Source organism: Drosophila sulfurigaster, chromosome 3, assembly GCF_023558435.1.
Source record: "Drosophila sulfurigaster albostrigata strain 15112-1811.04 chromosome 3, ASM2355843v2, whole genome shotgun sequence".
Lineage (NCBI taxonomy): Eukaryota > Metazoa > Arthropoda > Insecta > Diptera > Drosophilidae > Drosophila > Drosophila sulfurigaster.
In genome coordinates this window covers 41,902,811-41,922,741 of record NC_084883.1, presented here as the reverse complement: position 1 = coordinate 41,922,741, position 19,931 = coordinate 41,902,811, and the positions used below count along the sequence as shown (strand labels likewise).

General features: G+C 39.9%; 1 protein-coding gene across 1 annotated transcript; it reads left to right on the top strand.

Annotated features, from left to right (window-relative positions):
* Positions 1–9,766: 9,766 nt before the first annotated feature.
* Positions 9,767–19,127, top strand: LOC133840075 (EGFR adapter protein; the record flags this gene model as incomplete). Its single annotated transcript, XM_062271732.1, is given in 6 exon segments — positions 9,767–10,239; positions 10,416–10,518; positions 16,791–16,859; positions 16,861–17,065; positions 17,118–17,464; positions 18,254–19,127. Coding segments are annotated over 6 exon segments (1,401 nt in total), but the record flags the coding sequence as incomplete, so codon positions are not given.
* Between the last annotated feature and the right edge of the window lie 804 nt (positions 19,128–19,931).

Here is a 19,931-nt window from a genome sequence, read left to right as displayed (position 1 = left end):
TGAGTTGAGGCTGGCAAAACAGAATCAGACAGTGTGCCAAGCCGTGACTGGAACCGCGTTGCGCATGAGGAGCGACCAGAAAATCAACATAAACAACGCTTACACACACAAACGCACACACACACACATATGCAGGCGGGCGAAATGTGCCAAGCGCGAGAAATAAATTGACAGCCTGAAGGTATGCAACGCTTTTTGTGCTGTTGCCAGTTTGACCTACATGTGAAATGATGGGCAGCACTGGCAGGGGTAGGCGTTATTTTGTTTTGTGCTGCGTTGCGTTGAATTTGTTAACGAGTTGCTGCCGCGTGTTGAAGCGTTTGTTAAATGACTGCGAGCTGTTCTTATGTACATACATACATATGTATATAGTGAGTGCTGTTTTAATACATATTCACATTTCTTAAGACAAATACCTCGTATTTAATAAATGCATAAAAAATTATCTTAATCAGTATTTAAATTATACATATATCAATTGTCCTTCAATTTGCATAAATTATTAATGATCAATGGAGGGCAGAGAGACGTGTCAGTGTGCAGTTTGCAAATGGCATTAATTGCACATGCATGAATCTTTGATGCACTCGAATGCAAAAATCAATTAAACGTGAAATGCATAAAATACAACATTGCAACAAAAAAAGAGGAAAATGAGATAGTAACGATACATTACCGAAGCAGACAGTAATGGCTACTATATGCATATTTTGCAAAAGTTATTTTTAAATATTTCACAAGCCAATGAGCTTCAGCTGAGCGCACCGTTTTGTTAATGCGCCCGGGCATTAAAAATAATATTTAATTTAAGCCTGAACCACTGACAATGGTAAAGATTGGGGCCACTCTCTGTGTGTTTAACAATGAGGGCAAACGTGGGTTGAGTTTAAACTCACTCAAATGCTGGTTTAACCCACAAAGTCTTTGTGACTGTTTAAGCTCATTTTACCTTTTAAAGGGCTAATGGGGAAACTCATATTGAAATTATATTAGCCAAATCAATATTGGCATTATGACCTCAAGTAATAAAAACGTTATGGAAATTTGTTAGTAATTAAAACGAATTGCTCTTAAATACATAAAGATGAAATACGACTGTCTTCAATAGATTTATATATTTATAATTTTGTTGCAATGAAATAAAACTATCTCTTGAAAAGAACTTCTCACACTCCAACAGTAAAATAAGTTTAAAATGTATCATTATGAATATTAAAATTGCCTAACAATTAAGATTACATTCTCTTGGACAAAATACAAGTGCTCTTATTAAGGTAATTTATTTATAATGTTGTTGAAATGAAAACAAATTACCTTCTGAAAAGAAGCTCTCTCGCTCCACTAAAAAATTCAACTATAAGCGGAAAATAGTCAAAGAAGTTTTAAATGTATTGTTACGAATTTTAATAATTTGTTTTACAATACGAACGATAAAGAAAATGTTTTAAAATACGAATGTTTTGAATATAATTTGAATGAAGTGGAATTGTAAAATAAATTACCTATTCAAAAGCACTTCTCACATGCCACTAAAGTTTTCAACTATAAGCTTCAAAAAGCAACAGAAGTATACATTTTATTTTTATGAATTTAAATAAATTGTAGTGCAATACAAAAAAAAAAGTTAAAGAAAATGAAAGTCATACTTTAGGAGCATATAAATACAAATATATAACTTAATTGTTGTTGCCACAGCTAGCAATCAAAAATGGCAATAAAAATAGCAAGTTAATACTAGCCTAATCCCCACCTAAATTTCGCACTACAAATTGCTGCAATTTAGAAATTAACATACTTCATGATAGTGCCTGTGACTGTGATTTGACTACTACAGAATTGGCGAACAAAGTGCACTTTGTTATTAAGTTAACAGTTAACTATAGGCTATCGTAAGCTTTGACTTTCATGATTTGTTAGGTGTGGGAAATGCGCGACAAGAGAAAAAAAAGAGAAGGAAAAGGAGCAATCGCTGCTGCGAAAATGGTTTGGTGTGTGCGATGTGTGTGCAATTTCCGCAACGAGCTTGCGGGCAGTTGCCTTTCGCCTTTGGCAAAAATAAAAGGGAGGCAACAACAGCAAAAGCAACTGTGCTGGGGTCATTCATCCTGCAAAGTGGCGACACGCCAAAGCGGTGGCCGTAGCCAAATGACTAATGGAGGGCCCAGCCAGGAGAGAGCCAGAATAAATGCTACAAAGAGGGAGAGAGAAAGAGAGGAAGTCGTTGAAACAGCTGCAAAGGGACGACGGCAGCAGCAGCTACTGGCAATATGCAAAATTCGCAATTTGCCATGCCAGACGACCAAGGCGCAGGACACGACGACGACGACAGCCCAGGGGCAGTTGTTTGGGCCAGTCTGGCAGGGCAGCTAGCTCTTTTTGTCCCTGGCATTCATTCGGTTCGACGTTCGACTATTTTTATGACCGAATTGCGTTTTATTGCTTCTCGACAACGTCGAACGAATGCTAGTCTCAAATATGGGACAAGCCGCCGTCGTCATCGCAGTTTGCGGTCGCACTGCGTATAAGCCAAGTTCTTCTTGCACTTGCTCGACATTCAAAATTAGTTGACATTTTCGTTACGTTACTTCTTTTTTTCTGTTTGGGCATCCCTTATCGATTTTGCTTCTTTTTTTTTGCGCATAGCAAATCGCAGCCTTAAGCTGCCCAGGAATCTACTTATTCCTGCTGTCGATCTATGTCGTATTTGTATGTATATTGCGGCTTTCCTTTTGTGTGTGTGTGTGTGTGTGTGGCTGGAGGTGTGAGGCTTTAGTAAAACGCTTCAATTGATTCGAACATTTATTGCTTGGGGTAATGGGAGACGGCATGGGAGTTCCACCCAGACACACGAGCTGGACTCTGTCTCTTCGTCTATCTCCGCAGCTTGCCTCCAGCATAACCCAAAAGGTAGTCACATTATTTTGTTGCTGTCGTCGCATATAAAATAGTTTTACTTTGTGCCTTGTCGTTTTAAATTTGCCAGCCAAGAAATCTATGGCAACTTTTTCGGTTTTTCTTTAGTCAATTCCGTTTCAGTCGATGAGCGTTTGAGTCCATTTCAGCTCTGTGTGTCCTGCTCCCTGCTGGCTTCGATATTCTATTTTGTTGCCTGAGACAAATTTTATGGGGGGCCATAAAATTACACAACTTTTAATCAATAGTTTGCATGTTTCCTGCCCGACACAATTCTTTTCATCTGCCGTTGTGTTGGGACTCCAAATATTTGTGTAAGAATTTAAATTTCACTTTAAAGTTGCACCACAAAGTTGGAATCTATAGAAAACTTTTTAAAGAATTACTGCATTCTCTTAACTGACTTATTATTCACTCTTTAAATTAAATAAAAATTTTTCAAAGTAGGCTTTGGAATAAGAATAGATTTAAATGGATCTGAAAAAGTCTCCCTAGTGTATACATTTTTCTACAATTTCTCTTTTGAAAAGCATCAGCGCTGTCAGCTATTTTCGTGCATAAGCAAAGAGTATAATTGTTTTGTTTATTATTGACAAAGAGCAATCATAACGAGCAACGTTTGCTTAATTGTAGCAGAAAAAAGCGAAGAGAATAAAAATAAAACGAAACTAATTAAAATTCTTTTGTTGTGAAATTTTTGTGCTTTCAACTTGTTTGCTGTTTGCTTTGCGCATATTTAAAACATTTAAAACAACAGCTCACAGCACAGTTTTTTTGCGCCCGTTTTCTAATTTTGTACGACTCGACACCTTTTGCTGGGGTTGCTTTTAGACCCCAAAAAATAAAGAGTACTGTAAAATGAAATAAAGAATCACCCTCCAACTCAATCCTCGACGTGGTGGCATTTCCGTTTCAGCCCTAAAGCTAAACAATTTTCAAAAAATTACAAAAAAATTCAAAATAACAGAAAAAATTGCACATAATGAACTGAAGGCGGGAAGTGAGCCAAATTACGGGGGAGCTCCCAAAAGTGTTTCTTTTTTTTTTGGGACAGACGATAAGAGAGCCAAAAAAAAAGGAAAAACAGCAAACTGCAGCCAGTCAAATGGCCTAAAAATCGCATGCCAGTTGGCCGTTTTGTTAGCCGCTAAGCGAAAATAATTATTTGCCGTGAGAAGTGCACATTATTCACTCTCTCTCTCTCTTTCTCTGTAGTCAAAGGCGTTGCTACAAGAAATATGTTAAATAACTGAACAAAAGGCGCAGTCGAAAACGCGCTTGTAAAAGCAAAAGTGTTTTTTTTTCTTGGAGTTCCTGGTGCCAGGAAGTGCTGCCGCTGCCTTCGAGCCTTTGCTTTTCCATTCGAGTTCGAGTTTTTAATGTTTGTCATTTTGGGGTTCGCTTTGTTTCCGTTCTGCTGTTGTACTTATTGTTTTTCTTGGTGATTTACCTGCGTGTCGTGCTCGTTTTGCATGTAAATTTGTTGCCTAATTTTGGGCGCCGAGCGATTTATGTCTTTCTCTCGTACTCTCTCTATCTCTGTTGTATCTCTAAGGTCTCTTAGAGCGCCATCAACATGCACTCACGTCGCCAAAAACTTCCGCCATCGTTCTCCTCCTCCATTGACATTATGAATGTTTTTCAATTTTATTTATGACATAAATTGTTAATAAATGCAGCTTTTTTGCTCGCTCGCGCTTGCTCTCCCTCTCACACTCGCTCTCTCGCTCTCTCTCTCTCTCTCACACTTTCCTTGAGTATCTCGCTGCGTGTGGTACGTGATACCGCGTCCTTGGGCCATGATTAATGCCTGGCATAAACGAATTGCATTTTAAATAAATTATTACGCATACGCAGCGTTGTCGGCAGCTGCTAATGAAGCTGCCGGCTATTTGAGCTTTGCCCGTTTGCCAGCTCTCTCAAGCAAGATGAAACGAAAGCGAACACACACAGAGAAAAAGTTTACACATCTGGCGCTAAAATATGTGTTATGCAAAATGTGGCGCAACTCTTTGGCACTCGGTTACAGCTTGATTAAAATTTCATTAACAAAAAGTTGCGGCATACTTTAAAGCATGTGCGAGAAATCTGCGCGCAGCTGCGGTGGCTGTGTGTGCCACATTCACACATACACACACGTTAGCAGCTGCTCACAGACAGGCACAGACACATGTGCAGTGGCACATAAAACGTTTTGGTTGTTTTGGCCTGCCCGCTTTTCTTGCGTTTTTCCTCGATTTTTCTCCACTTTTTATTTTCAGTTTTTTTCTTTCGTCTTATTATTTTGCTGCTTTACGTTGCGTTGGCTTTTTGCGCTTGAACGCTTCGTTTGTTTGCCAACTGCCTGACGCCTCTTCAAGTCTCTCTTACTCTCCTTTTCTCTCGCTGCTGCAGCCTCCTCCTCGCTGCCTTTTTATCGCCATGCGTGAGTGTATGCGTGTGTGTGTTCGTATGCTTGTGTGGGAGTGCCTGTTAAATTGCTTGTTTATGTTTGCCCGCCAACAGGATTCGCGAGGCAAAGTTTCACTGTTGTCGGCCTCGGAAGCGGCCTCGGCGGCAATCACTTGAAAATGCTCATATGATTTTGATTTGTTTTAATTTGGCTGCCAAAATTCGCTTGCCTGTCGTTTGTTTACTTCATTCTGCAGCAGCAACAGCGTCACACACACACACACACACACACACACTCGTACTCACACACAACAAGCATAACAATAAAAACAAGCAACAAGATTGTCTGTTTGCTTTATGCAGGCAAATGTTGTTGTTAATGTTTTTGTTTAGACTGTTGATTTTATTACGCAATGTTGTTACCATCGCTCACTCACTTAGCCAAATGAGTTGTTATTTTATATTTAATGTGCGATTTTTATGTCCAAGCCAATGCCATATGAAAATCCATATTTATATTTTCGTTTTTACTTACGAAGGCAACGAAAGCAGCAACAATGACTGATTACCATAATGAGTGTGCTTACATTTAATGGTATTAAGTACTACCAAGAGATTTAATGAAATAAGAATGATGGAAGAAATGCATTAAATCAATAAATAAATACAAATTGTGCAAGTTATTTAATATAGCATATAGCAAAACCTTTTGCTGTTGCCGGAAATTTGTTTGTTGTTATGAGTAGTGGTAGATTTTAAATGTAATAGTATCCTATATAGCAAGCATAATAGTATATTTTGTTCTCTGCGGTATATTTTGAATTTAAAAGTACATCGATATACCAAATATATTTATTAAAAATATGTAGTGAGTATCTAATTGTCTAGCAAACATTTTTTTTAATTCAATTCAATTCTGTAGTCCAGTGTAAATTGCTTTTCAACTCAAATAGCTCGCAGCTTGGCCACAGGTTGAGTCAACGTGTTAATGGCCGAAACAATAACTATTTATATACGTAATTAATATGAAAGTGTTCGTGTGCGTGGACGGGCATAAATAGTGTCCACTTAATGTATCAACAATAATGTGCTTAATTACTTTTGCTTAACCCCTTAGCAGTTAAATTTAATTGTTAACATTTTGATTTTTCGTGTTGCGCGCTTCTGTTGCTGGCAACTTTTAACTTATCAACCTGTCACGAACATTTCGGTCGCTCTTGCTCTTTGGTTGTGAGAGGAATCGCCTTAACTACATGCCATAATTATAATGCCAACATCAGCGTTAATTTACCTCCAGACCTCCAGAGCCAGTCCCAGTCCCAGTGCCAGTGAACAATCCTCTCAGAGTCCGGTGCTAATCCACTTCAGCCAAAAGGAGACTCACACCGAACGGCATGTCAAGCATTTAATTACTGCCCATCAGCGTAGCTTAAAAATGCTCATCTCTGGTCGTCTGCTCTCTCTCTCTCTCTGCTCTCTGGGTGTGAGCTGTCCTTTCCAGCTGCAAATCCACTTCGTTAAAACAATATTAAGCCAAACGAAAGGGATCCCAACTCGAAGCGAGGTATTCATCAGCCATCGTTCACCGTTTGCCTTTTGACGGTTCGAAATGTTACGCAAAATATTTTCATTAAAATGTCAAAAATATATATCTGAAAATATTTTGCGCAGACACGCAAAACTCAAACAACAACAAACAAGGCAAAAGAATAAAAGCAAATGAAGAGAAAGGCTGGCAAAATGGCAAATGAAAAAGGTTTTCTATTTGTTTAAGCGCTCAACGTTCAACGCTTTTTTTTTTTGGGCATGGCCAGAGAGTATTTTTGGTCAGGAGTCGACGGTCGCCCCAGTGAATCGTCGAGAGAGTCGTTAAATTGTTTTCATTATCCTTGTAAGCCTTGCCGGGCCAACAGAGCTTTTCTCTTCCTCTTGCCCGACTGTCGGGGTTGCCTGGCAATTAAAACCGCAATGCAAATGAGCTGTGCTTAATGCGTCGCTTCTTCTTTCCCTCTCTCTTCCTCTCTCTGTGTGTACACTGTCCTAATAGTTTGCGGTATGAGCATAGGAAAAATTTTAATTGCACTGCCGGCAAAGTATTTTTAGAAACGCGTCAAGTGGATTCTATATACGGGCTTCAGTTGCCGTCTAAATTATGCTTAAATTTGACATGCTCTACGCACATACGCACACACACACATAAGCAAACAAAGCAGACACAGGACTCTTTCGTTTGCTTTCGCCGTGTTTCCGTTTCATTTGTAATTAATTAAATTACTTCCGCTTAAAGTGCGTTGCCAACATGGCGCTGCGGTCCACGCTGAGACATTGCTTGGCTCGCTTGCCCAACCCAATCTCAATCCCATTCCCATTCCCATTTCCAATCCCAATTCGTAACTGAATCCCAGCTCCGTCGTCGACTTCTCAATTACTGGCACTGCAGCTCAACCCCCATTGGCGCGCCGCAACTTCACTCGTCGCCTCGTCCTTTCATCTCGTTCCCCGTTTCCCGTTCCCTCGCTCAGTGCTGTTCATTGCGAAGTAATTAAGAAGACATTTCACCCGGGCATCCTTTAATCTGTGCGTTTTATTTGCGCCACAGCCACAGCCAAAGCCAAAGCCAAAGCCATAGTCATGACCATGGCTCTAGAGCTCTGAAGCTCGTCCATGTTGTTTACTTCGTTTGGCCAACGCACGACTGCACCGCTTGGGTGGCAGCTTCTTGGTCTGATCTTAGGCAATGTCGTCGGTTGCTATTGCTTGTTGTGTTGATTTGCTTTAGGTTTGCCTGCCTGCCTCTTTAATCTGTGGCTATGGCTATGGCTGTGTCTGTGAACTCGTTGTTATTTCTTGCCCAGCACACGCTTGATTAGTCGCCTAATGAGGTGTTGACTATGGGCGTCTAATGATTGCCACACACACAGACACACACATATACACGCATTTCCACACTTGAATGGCTGTCGCTTATGGCCTCGCTTTAAAGTCAATTTTAATTACAATTTAACTCAGTCTAACTTTAGTTTCATTCTCTCTGTTTCTCTCTTTTGCAGCGCATATTCAGCCAGCTCTATAAACGTGGCCAAATGAAAAGTTTGGTTGCCATCGAAGCAGCGTGAGTATTAACCAAAAAAACACAAACACAATAAAGCTGCAGCTGTGCCTGGCATGAATGTAATTCATTTGCCATTTGCATTTCACTTTCATTGCGCTGACCCTAAAAAGTATGCTACAAAAAACGCCAAAGGCAGAAAATGCTTTTACAGCGAACTCTCTCAATCGCATTAAATAATCAAAAGTTGTAATGCAAAATAAAAAAAGGACAGCAAAAGTTTTTTATCAAATAGGAAACACACATATCACAGTTCACAAGTTATATCCATTCTTTTTGCTCTGAACTCTTTATTTACATGAAATTTTGGACTGCATACACAATCAAAATCCAACTATAACTGAAATCGAACTCAAATTGGCAATAACAACAACAACAACAACAACAACCAAAACAACAACAACAATTACAAATGGCATCAAAATTGGCAACTAATTGGCAAAAATGTTCAACTGTGAAATTGGCAAACAAAAACGAACCGAAACAAAACTAAAAACGAAATTCAAATGTTTCTCCCCAAACATGTTTTGTATATGTTCACCAACAACCAACCACCCACAAAATCATATTAACAACAACAATAAACAACAAATACAACAACAACAAACAATCATCATCATCATCGTCATGAACAACCCGCAAAATCCTGCTATTTATGCGCTTTACAACGTGACGTCACATGCTGCGCCTTCCCCTGACCAACGCCCCTTTTGTACCCCCCTCTTTTCCTGTTGTGTTCCCCTTATTGTTTGTCGCTGCTATTTATGTGCATTTTTGTGGCTTCTCCCCCCTCCAAAAAAAAAATAAAACATTTTCATATGCGTTTTCATTTTCGCTTTCTATTTTGCGTTTTATGCAACCATCTTCCCGCTTTTCCCCTCTCTGCTGACCCATTCCATTTTTTGTTTATGCTTCACGCTTTCGATTTTGTTTTGCCTTTGCTTTATTTTCTCTTGTTTTTTTTTTGCTTTTGCCAATTTCCGCTTGAATTAATTCTGTGTTTAAATCTACGTCGTTGTCCTCCTCCATGTCCTGTTCCTTCTCCTTCTCCTGCCCCTGCTCCTTAACCTCGTCGCCTGCAGTTTGCTGAAGTAGCGAGCGACCCCTGCGGTTAGTCCTGGCATCCATCCCCCTCAGCAGCACAATAGCAGAGAATTTAATAAAGGCAGCGGGTGGATGTGCTCCATCTCCATCTCCATCTCCAACGCCATCTCCATCGCCATCGCCATCGCCAACACCAACTCCAACTCCGATTGCTGTTGCTCGTCCTGGCGGGGATCACACGCAGTGCGACAAAAGCCGCCCGCAGCGTTTTTATATGCGCACATAATTCAAAAACACTGCAAAAGTTAATGCCCAAAAGCGAGGCGAAGTGAAGCCGCCGCAATGATAACCAACAATAATTTGGATTACGACAAGAGCTCAGCGGCAGCCACAGTGACAACAACAGCAACAGTGGCAACAGCAATTGCCACCGGCAACAGCAATGGAAGTGCCAGCAGCAGCAACAACTCATCACCAACCGCTGACAATTCAAACTCGAATTCAAACTCGAATTCGAATTCAAACTCTAACTCGTATTTCAATCGCTTCGACAATCGCATTGCTGCCAATCTGGCTGCTGTTATAACCGGCGCTCGCTTTCGTTCCTCCTCCTGCAACAGTCGCCAACAGCAGCAACAGCAATCTTTGGGCAATGGCAGAACAACAACAACAACAGCCATGACAAGATCAAATTTGACGCGCAGCAGACCAGCAACACCTTCATCGCCCGCCACCTTGGGGCGACGTCGTCCACTGCAGCTGTTCAGCCAGGCGAATCTCAAGTGAGTAAAAGCATTGTAGTGAGCATGCCGCTTGGCTTTCCCCCTTGTAAACGCTTGATTCATGTTCATTCTGTGACACTGAGAAGCACACAAAATACACACTTCGATTTGACACCCAAAACACACAAACAATCTGACCAGATATTTAAATGTTAACCCCATCACAATCCCTACAGCTGCAATGACAACGAGAAGGTGGCACAAACGCCCAGTTCCGATGAGGACAACTCACCCACAGAGCTGAACAATTGCAAGCGCTTGACGGACAAGCCGCCACTGGTAAGAGAAACCTCGTTAAGAAACTTTTTTCGGGAAACCTTAAGAATTTCCAATCTATTTCCCTTTCGTTACAAGCAGATTAAAGCTCAGCACCCCCATTGCATATTTGATATGTTATACTTTGATAAGGGTGCGCAAACTGCGGCCATTTATTGCTTTTTGTCATCGACAATTTTTGCGCAAATATTTCAAATTTATGAATTCCACATTTTGTTTTGTTTTGTTTATTCTGCTGCATTTGACGCTGCTTATGAATTATTGGCCAAATGAAATGTGTGCCCAGAGGACTTCAAAATCCTCGCCTAAGCTTCAGCAAAACCTTTCGTTTTAGGGCGACTTCGACTTCGTCTTCGATTCTTTTTGCTACTGCTTTTTTCTCACTTATTGCAAACTTTTGCCTTTTGCACGCAATTCTCGACAAACCGGAAGCAAAAAAAAAACTTGTAGCAAGTTTAGACACACCCCAAATGAATTGCTTCTGAGCGGTGGCCCCAACACCCTGGCAGACTTACAGACCATTTGATGCCATTTGTATACACTAAGTTCGTCGGGCTTGGGGCATTGCGACTATTAGTTGCGATATGGTATAGGTATATTGGAAGTTATAAAATGATATAAATACAGAGAGTAATTAAATATAGATTGAATAGCTTACAAACTTTATAGAAATGAGTTATTAATGTAAAAAAATGGAAAATGAAAAAGCTCTCAAATACAAAAATTATTCTGTGCATGGTTTAAAAGTATAATATTTAGTTCTGGCATTCATATTTTATTCAATTCTTAATTATTATTCCAATAATAGTTTACAATCAAAGCATGTTTAAACCAGAAAATAATATTATCATTTAATGCCAACATTTACTTTTGCAGTCAATAACTTATAGTCAAAAAAGTTTCAAGTGAATTCAAATGGAATATGCAAACGTATATTTGAAATTAAATTGTGATATAAATAAGCTTTAAAAGTGTAATATTTAATTTGAGAATTGTAATTCAGTAAGAAATTGAATCCCAAACTTAACTATTCGTATCTGTGGACAAAAATTAACTATTCAAATAATCTATAAAATGCTGAATTTCAAACAAAGTTTAACCCAGCGAATGGTATTATCTTTTAATGTCAACATTTACTTTTGCAGTCAATGATTCATAGTCAAAAGTAGTTTAAAGTTTTGCGAGTCTGTCGCGCTTCTAAACACAACTTTGACAATTATTCGACGCACAACAAGCAACTATTTAAGCTTGTGAGAAGCACAAAAGCAAGAGAAACTATTTGTGTAAGGAAAACGCTGCAAGGGTATTCAAAGTTTAGTGTGCCATAGATAAGCTGTTGCCTTTTGTTATAGTTCTCCGTCTCGCAGCTTCTTAGGCTATTGTCATAACACGTAGAGAGAAGACTTACTGAGAATGTGAGATAGTAGAGAGGGAGATGTCGAACTGTTTCACATCTGTGCAATGTTTATCAAATGTTTTGTCATTTTTTGTCACGTGTATGAGCAGCAGCAAAGGACCCGAAAAGTTGTGGCATTGCACACAACAACTTTGGCCTTTTACTCGTAGTTGGAACGCGGTCTTCGACTTTGAGTTGAGGCACGTTGTTTTCATAAATTTTACGCCTTAAATATTCATACAGACAGCGGCGGGAGCACATACTATACATATGTAGATAGATATAGGAGTAGAGCTGAAGCTAGAGCTTGAGCGAGGCAGCTGTGCGCAGTCGAGCATAGTCTATGCGATAAGTACGTGCGAGTTTATTCATATGAGAAACTCTCTCTATGTGAGAAAGACTTTTGGGTGCTGCTCGGTGCTTGATGCTTGATGCTGTGTGCACACGGCGTATGCGTAATGTGTTTGTCTTATTTATGGCCGGATTGCTGCTGGGGCGCATTATGATGATTACGTTTTGAACTAATGGCCCTTAAATGGAGCAAAAGTGCAATCATACAGGCGGCAACAGCAACACCAACACCAACAGCAACTCAAATTCCAAGGCCATGTCACACTACAACTCAATGAAGCAAATCGAAACGAAACGAAACACTCGACAAAATTGAAATTCCTACAGCGCTAAAAATGAAAGCGAAAACCAATCAGTTGCCTCTAATGGCAAGCCATAAATATTGTCAGTTCCACACAACAACAACAAGAACAACAAAAAAAGGCGATGTAAATGCAAAATGCCAAGGACATGCGATCGAAAGGAAAAACAAAAACACAGCAGAAGAGCGAAACTAAACCATATGTCGAAAAGGGTTGAGAACGCTTTTACTCAATTCCCGGCAGCTCTTATGCTTTGCTTTGGCATTTTTCATATTTTTTCGGTTCGCCTGCCGTTTTTTGTTTTGTCAATAAATCAATTTTGCTATAAACATAACACGCATACGCCACGTGGCAGCAGTATGGCTCACGCCTCTGCCTCTGCCTCCGCCTGCTGTTTTACATAGTTTTTCAATACTGAAACCGACTGCCTGTCAATAACATCATTTTGCGGCAGTGGCAGCAGCAGCAGGGTGCGGCTGCAGCGCGATAAGCAAATTAATTTTTGGCCCAGAGCATAAAGTACGAGTCGAGTTGTAGTGGGACATGTTGTAGGGGACTTGAGGGAGGAGAAAGAGGGAGGGCAGTGAGTGAAGCAAAGGCACCCTAATTGTGCCCGACGGCAAAGTTGGCAGCGCAGTGTCGTCTGCTTGGCTGCCTGATTCAATTTCAGATAAGCAAAATAAAGCAGCAGCAGAAGCAGAAGCAGCAGCACATGCGACCGAGCCAAAGACAAATGCGATGCCACATTATGCACTTTGCCCGCATAACAAGACACACACACATCTATAGAAAGAGAGAGAGAGAGAGAGAGAGAGCGAGACTGTGCCGGAAATAACGCGCTGTCTGTCGATGGGGCTGATCTCGAGTTCTTCCTGTTGCTGGCGTTGATGCATCGATGCTGCTGCTGTGTTGACTCGGTGCCGCTAAATGTTTGTTTAGCAACTGCAACAACAAGCCCAGCAGCAGTGCTCTGCTCTGGCAACCAAATATACTCGTCCTGCATACGTCCTGCAGCTTCCTGTATGCGTGTGTGTGTGTGTGTCTGAATGTATGTGTGTGTGGCTGGCATTGAGTGACAGGCAGCCACATGTGGCCGGGGCAAGCGTCACGCCTACTCATCGTGTATCATGCTGGTGCCCAAATAATATTTTTCGACTCAAATGCCATAAATAATATTTTGTGGGCCGCACGCAGACACGCCTTCCACGCCCAAAAGCAAAGCCAAGCGCTCCAATCTGTTGCCCCGATTTAAACGTGGCCAACTTGCCACCGCACTGCTGACGGGTTGTTTCGTTTTCCTCGTTCCCTTCCGTTCTACGTTCTACGTTCGACGAGTAAAGCAGTTTATTAAATTTGCATAAATGCTTTGCAGGGAAAATGCTTTTCGGCCACATTCATTGCTGCCGTTGCTGTTGCACGTGGCGCCTTCTTGGCAACAGCTGATGCCAATGTCCGGGCTGCCAGGCACTTCATTAAGCCAACGGAGGCAATTAGTCTGCCCCAAACACACACACACACGCACGCTCTTTACTCATGACCAGCAAATTGCAAAAATGTAGAATGTTATGCAGAAAAATGCAAACATCACTGTGGACAATCTAATGAAAAGCAAAATTCAATTTCAAATGCCATCAAAATATCACAAAAAAATAAAACAGCAAATGTGTCTGACAAGCTCAGCAAAGTAATAAAGTAATATGCAGCCGCAGACACACCCACAGTCAGAGTCAGAGTTGGAGTTGGAGTTTCGAACCTGGCACAACCCCTAAAACAAACAGAGTTCGCCTGGCAAAAAAGAATAAGCACCGAAAAGTAGACTATGCTTCGGCAAACACACCTGAACCACCTGCCTTCCTTTCTATTTGTGTGTCTGCTCTGCTCTGCTCTGCATTTCATTTGAATTTGATATGCTACTGTGGCTCCGTGCTCTGCTGCTCTGGGCAAACATGCTTTGACTGCGACCTGCCGTGAATGATTACGTTTGTTATTTTTAAAATTATAACTGATAGCAAAGTGCACCGAGAAGCACAATATATATTTTCAAATAGAATAATTTCATTATTGTAAAACATTGAATTCGCATCACTCTTATTATTAGCGTTTTCTTTTGTTTGCATAAAAAATGTATCTTTTTTTTTAAGCTTTTTAAAGACATCATTTAAACTATCATTTTTTTTCGTCATGTTAAACATATTTTATGAGACTAAATAGAAATATAAAAATAAGGAGAATATATAAAACGTTGAAAGGTTTCATTTATTTGTATGGAACATTTCTTGTTCTTGAAGCTTTATAAAGAAGTTATTTAATTATTATTTCCGTTTATATCCTAAATTAAACTTATTTGTTAAATTCCTATGTAATTTATTTCTTTTATTTGTATAATATATGCTTTTAGAGCTATAAAAATGTATTGTATTTAATATTAAAGCATAGATTACAAATTAATTTATAGCCTACAGTAAATTTACTAGCGTTGGCTGCTTTGGCCTTTGGCTAGCTTAAAAGATATTATGGCTCAATTGAGTAATTGATATTTTATAACAAAGCACAGAAACCTTTTCAATGATTAGATTTTTCCTTTGGGAATGGAAAAAATAACTAATTTACCTTTCATGTATAGCTTATTTAACTGCCTGTAATTTGTAGTAAATACGTAACAGAAATTAAACAAGTTAAAAATAACTATACAACGTAATTTACCTTTCATGTATAGCTTATTTTGCTGCCTGTAATTTGTAACAGAAGTTAAACAAGTTAGAAGCGTCCTAGTAAGAACATAAATAAACAACATGACCTTTGAGAACATTACAAGCAAAACATTCTGGGTTTCATTTTGAGATACATTTAAAGTTAATTAAATTTGCAAAAGAATCTTAAACAGTTTAGTCGAAAATTGTGGCAAAAAAGCTGGAAAAAATTGGTATGCAAAAAGGGTCCATGTTGCGTTACGAAATGCATAATGTATACATGAATTCATCGACAAACTTGAAGCTGTAAAGCACACCTATAGTATTGTGTGCGAAGTATGGAGATTGTGTGTGTTGTGTGTGTGGAAAAATGAGCTTGACTGCCAGCCAAATCACTGTGCAATGCGCCGTGAAATATGCAAACAATGTTTGCTTAAGCAGCCTAAAAGTATGCAGCGTGCGCGCTGTTAAATTATGCAGCAATGAGCAAACAATTGCTGTCAGCCGCTCGCCAGGTAAAGTAAGGTAGGCAAAGGCAGAGCAAAACCAGCCAGCAAATGAAAGCTTGGCTGGCTACAGCTCAGCCACCTCATCGTCTCATTGTCAATGTCGCCTTAAATTATGCCAAAACTCTCACACACACACATTCGCATAGCTGGGGAACTGAACTGTAGTCTAGTTTCTGGCTCGCAGGCAGCAGGCAGCAGCAGCCATTGTGCACAGCACAGACAGACTTTTCAAAGCCACTGACCTCAAAAAAAAAGAAGAAGAAGAAGAAGAGGAATCAGTAAGATGGAGACGATGGAGGACAGCGTTGAACACGATCTCAACATGCGCGCACAAGTGCAGCTGAATTATCGCCGCCTTGCTCTCAGTTTCCTTTATGCCCACATAGTTCGCTTCTTTTATTTCGCTCTTATTTTACGTTTTTCTCGTGCTGCTGCTGTTAGTCCTGCGGCACATTTCCGCTTAGCACGCCACTTCCGCATCCGCCGCATCGGATGGCTTGCAACATTTTTAGCGTCCGTCGGTTGGTCGCGTGCATTGCGTTTGGCTGCAATGTCGACAGCGACTGCGACTGCGACTGCGTCTGCGTTTGCGTCTGTGCCAGCAATTTATGCGCCTTTTATGGCCTGCCCGACTGCCTGCCTTTTCTTTGGGGCCCAGCCACTTCAGTACTCCTTTTCACCACCCCTTCTCCTTTGCTCACCAGTTACGTTCGTAATTCCTAGTCCAAGCATCCGCTTCCTGTTTAAGTGCAGGCGTACAAAAAAACTTTTCTCTCTTTTTTTTTTATTCGACTGCTCGTTTTGCCAAGCTTTTTGTCTAGTTGCGGTTTTTGGTAATAAATTCCTTTTCGTATTTTTTTGTTCTCTTTTTTCTGAGTTCATCTCCTCCCTCGTCTGTGAGCGGGACTTACAAGGTGTTTAAATTGTAGTTAATTTTGTTGCCACTTGAACGCCCGCTGCCTTATTCGTTGATCCCTTTAAGCGACCGTGTTAAGTCTTAAAGCTTCTCCCGTTTTTTCACCCGCAGGTTAAGCGCCTGACCATGGGTCTGCTGCGTCACAATGAGGAGTCACGCCCCCTTGTGGGCAGTGTTACGCCCCCTGAGTGGAGTTGAACTCAAGGGCGACGACACTCAGCCCATCTACTCGAATGGCTACATCAACGAGGACTCGTACATAGACAGCAAGTTTGGCGATTCGTGCCGCCAATCCTTGACTGCGATTCCCATGCTCGACAATGTGAATCTCAACGACAACAGCGAGTTCAATCTGAAGAAGCGTTATCTGCGCGAAACCAGCAGCGGTAAGCAATCATCCCTAGATATCAATTCCGTTGCTAATTTTCTAAATCACAGCAAACTCGAGTCCCAAGATCTTTGCCAATCGCCTGCGGATGAACAATGCGGCGGCAGCTGCTGCAGCTAGCTTGGCGGCCAATCAGCGCAGCAGCAGCTTGGCGAATACGCACACCAGCGAGGAGGAGGCGGATGCGGAACTCAAGGATGCCTGCTGGTATCAGGCGGGCATCTCACGTGACATTGCCGTCGAGGTGCTACAGAGCAAGAGTCCGGGCGCCTTTCTCGTACGCAAGAGCAGCTCCAAGCCCGGTTGCTATGCGCTCACTCTGCGTGTTCCATCACCGCCGGGTCCCAACATAGCCAACTACATTATTCTACGCTCGCCGCGTGGCTACAAGATCAAGGTAAGATACTGAAGAGAAAACTGAGTTTTTATGCCCGATGCCACAGTGCCACAGCAAATGTAATCGTAATAGGCAGAAGGAGACATCTTCGAACGTATAAAGTATATGTATATTATATATACTTGATCAGACGCGACGATGTAGCCATGTTTGTTTGTCCGTCTGTATAAACAGCAAGGTCTCAGAGACTGTATGAGTTAGATATAAAACGTTTCGACAGCACCTCTTTTTTTTGCACGGAGTTCTCTTCCGCCCCTGCAAGTCGTCAAAAAACAATTAGTAAGCGTAACTTTAAAGCTAGCACGATTTTGGTATATCTGGCGAAAACCGAACATCATTCTCAGAGTCCAGTACTTAATTCTGGCGAATGCAGCGAGGCTTCGCAGCCTTTGTTCATAATTATCTCTTCTCTCTTTTAATTAACACACGTGTTAGCCTCACTACACACTTAAATCAAGAGAGAGCGAGAACAAAAGAGTGACCAGACCCACAGAGAGCCTTAGTTCCCAAACTAAGACCTCATTCTACCAGAACTAGTATCTACCAAACACAGCATAACTCTGGTCATACCTTTAAGTCGCATATCACATATTCTACTGCATTAATCAGATAAAAATTGTAGAAATTTGTTAATAAATACTTTTATATGACACTGTATGGTACATTTTAAATGTAGTAGTATATATCGCTACATTGATTTGGTATATTTTTAGAATATGATTATATTGAAAATATGTAGCGGTATTCTTCTTACTTACCGTTTAATCTTAAATATCAACTACTGTTTAGGGCTTTCGCAAGGAGTTCTCCAGCTTGAAGGCGCTGATAACCCACCATTCAGTGATGCCGGAACTGCTGCCCGTACCCCTGGCCATGCCCAGGCCGGCAAATATGTCCTCATCGCGACGCAATCTGGATGACTTTGATACCTATGATTCGCTGCAGATGCTGCTCAAGTATTTGCGTGCCAAGAATCTTGAGGCGGAGCAGTAGCATGTATTTTAAATGAGGATCTCAAGGATCCACGTACTATATAATTGTAGCAAACAAATTGCATTTAGGCATTAAGCATAAGAGAGCAAAATGATTTTGCTTCAATATTCGATAACAAAAATGTGATACTCTATAAAGAAGAACACAAACACAACACACACACACACACACACACATACACGCACACTCTAAAACACAAACGAACACGAAAACTGCAAATGAAACGCCTAGCTGATAAATGGTGAAAATAATTCTAGTTTAGTTTCCTTTCTCTTTTGGCCAGAAATAAGAGTCCACAAATGTGAAATGAAAACATTGAAGGGGTTGAAACAATGTGAAAATGAGCACAGAAAAATTAGCAAGCAAAATTCCAAATTTCGTTTAAATAAATTGAGGTTCTAAACTTACTTCATTTGTTTTCATAGATTTCCCATTGGCCCTGAAAGTAAACAAAAATATATAATTAAATTAATTAAAATCTATATATGAATATTATGTATTAAAAATTATATGTTAAATGTTGTTGCTGCTTCAATTGTTAAGCGTAAATAAATGTACTAAGCATAAATTGCATATTTTAAATTAAGATAAACAAAAGCGCATAAAAACAACCTACAACCTAAATATGTAAATAATTCACTACCCTAACATAATTGAGTAAATAAAGTTATTTAATTTATATACAAAAACAACAATGAGCTTCACTTTTTTTTTATATACATTTATATAATTGACATCATAATAATCAATTTCTCATTATGCAAATTTTCCGCACTGCAGCTGCGAAACCAAAACATTTTTCACACGTTAATTATGTTGGCCGTTTTTCCGAGTAAGTGCGACACAATTTCAGAGTCAGATTCTGATTCACATTTATATTAATATCCACGCCACAATCCAAACTCGCTTTACAATTAATTTTAAAATGATTTCTGTTTTTTCGATTTTGTTAAAGAAGGTAAAATGGGAAAAGTAAATATTCATATTTTTTAAAATAACTTTAAAATTATTTCTGTTTTTTTTAATGGTCAAAGAAAACTTTCATTTTTTTATATATATGTATATGTATTTTTAAGTAGTCTCTAGTAAATGAAATTTTCAGTAATGTACTTTATCTTATTATTATACTCTGTGATGTACTTCGTAATTATATTCTTTATTTCTTTAATTACTCAACATTTATTTTATGAATATTTTTATTTATTTATTTTATTCTTAGCATTATTATTGGAAAGCTTTTTTCAATGAAACGAATCTTTTCCATTATACCAAACCAATAAAGTTTATTGTCCTTTAGAGCAAGAAAGCAATTTCTTTGAAGTCGCATCTCCACTTGCAAAAGTTGCAAACAAATGAAGAATCATCTATTGTACAATTGAAGCTGGGCAATTTGCAGTCCGTTGTTGGCCTAATCACCGTCATTATACAATTTTAATTTGCTCAACTTTTAATCGAAAAGCAGAAGCAAGAGGAG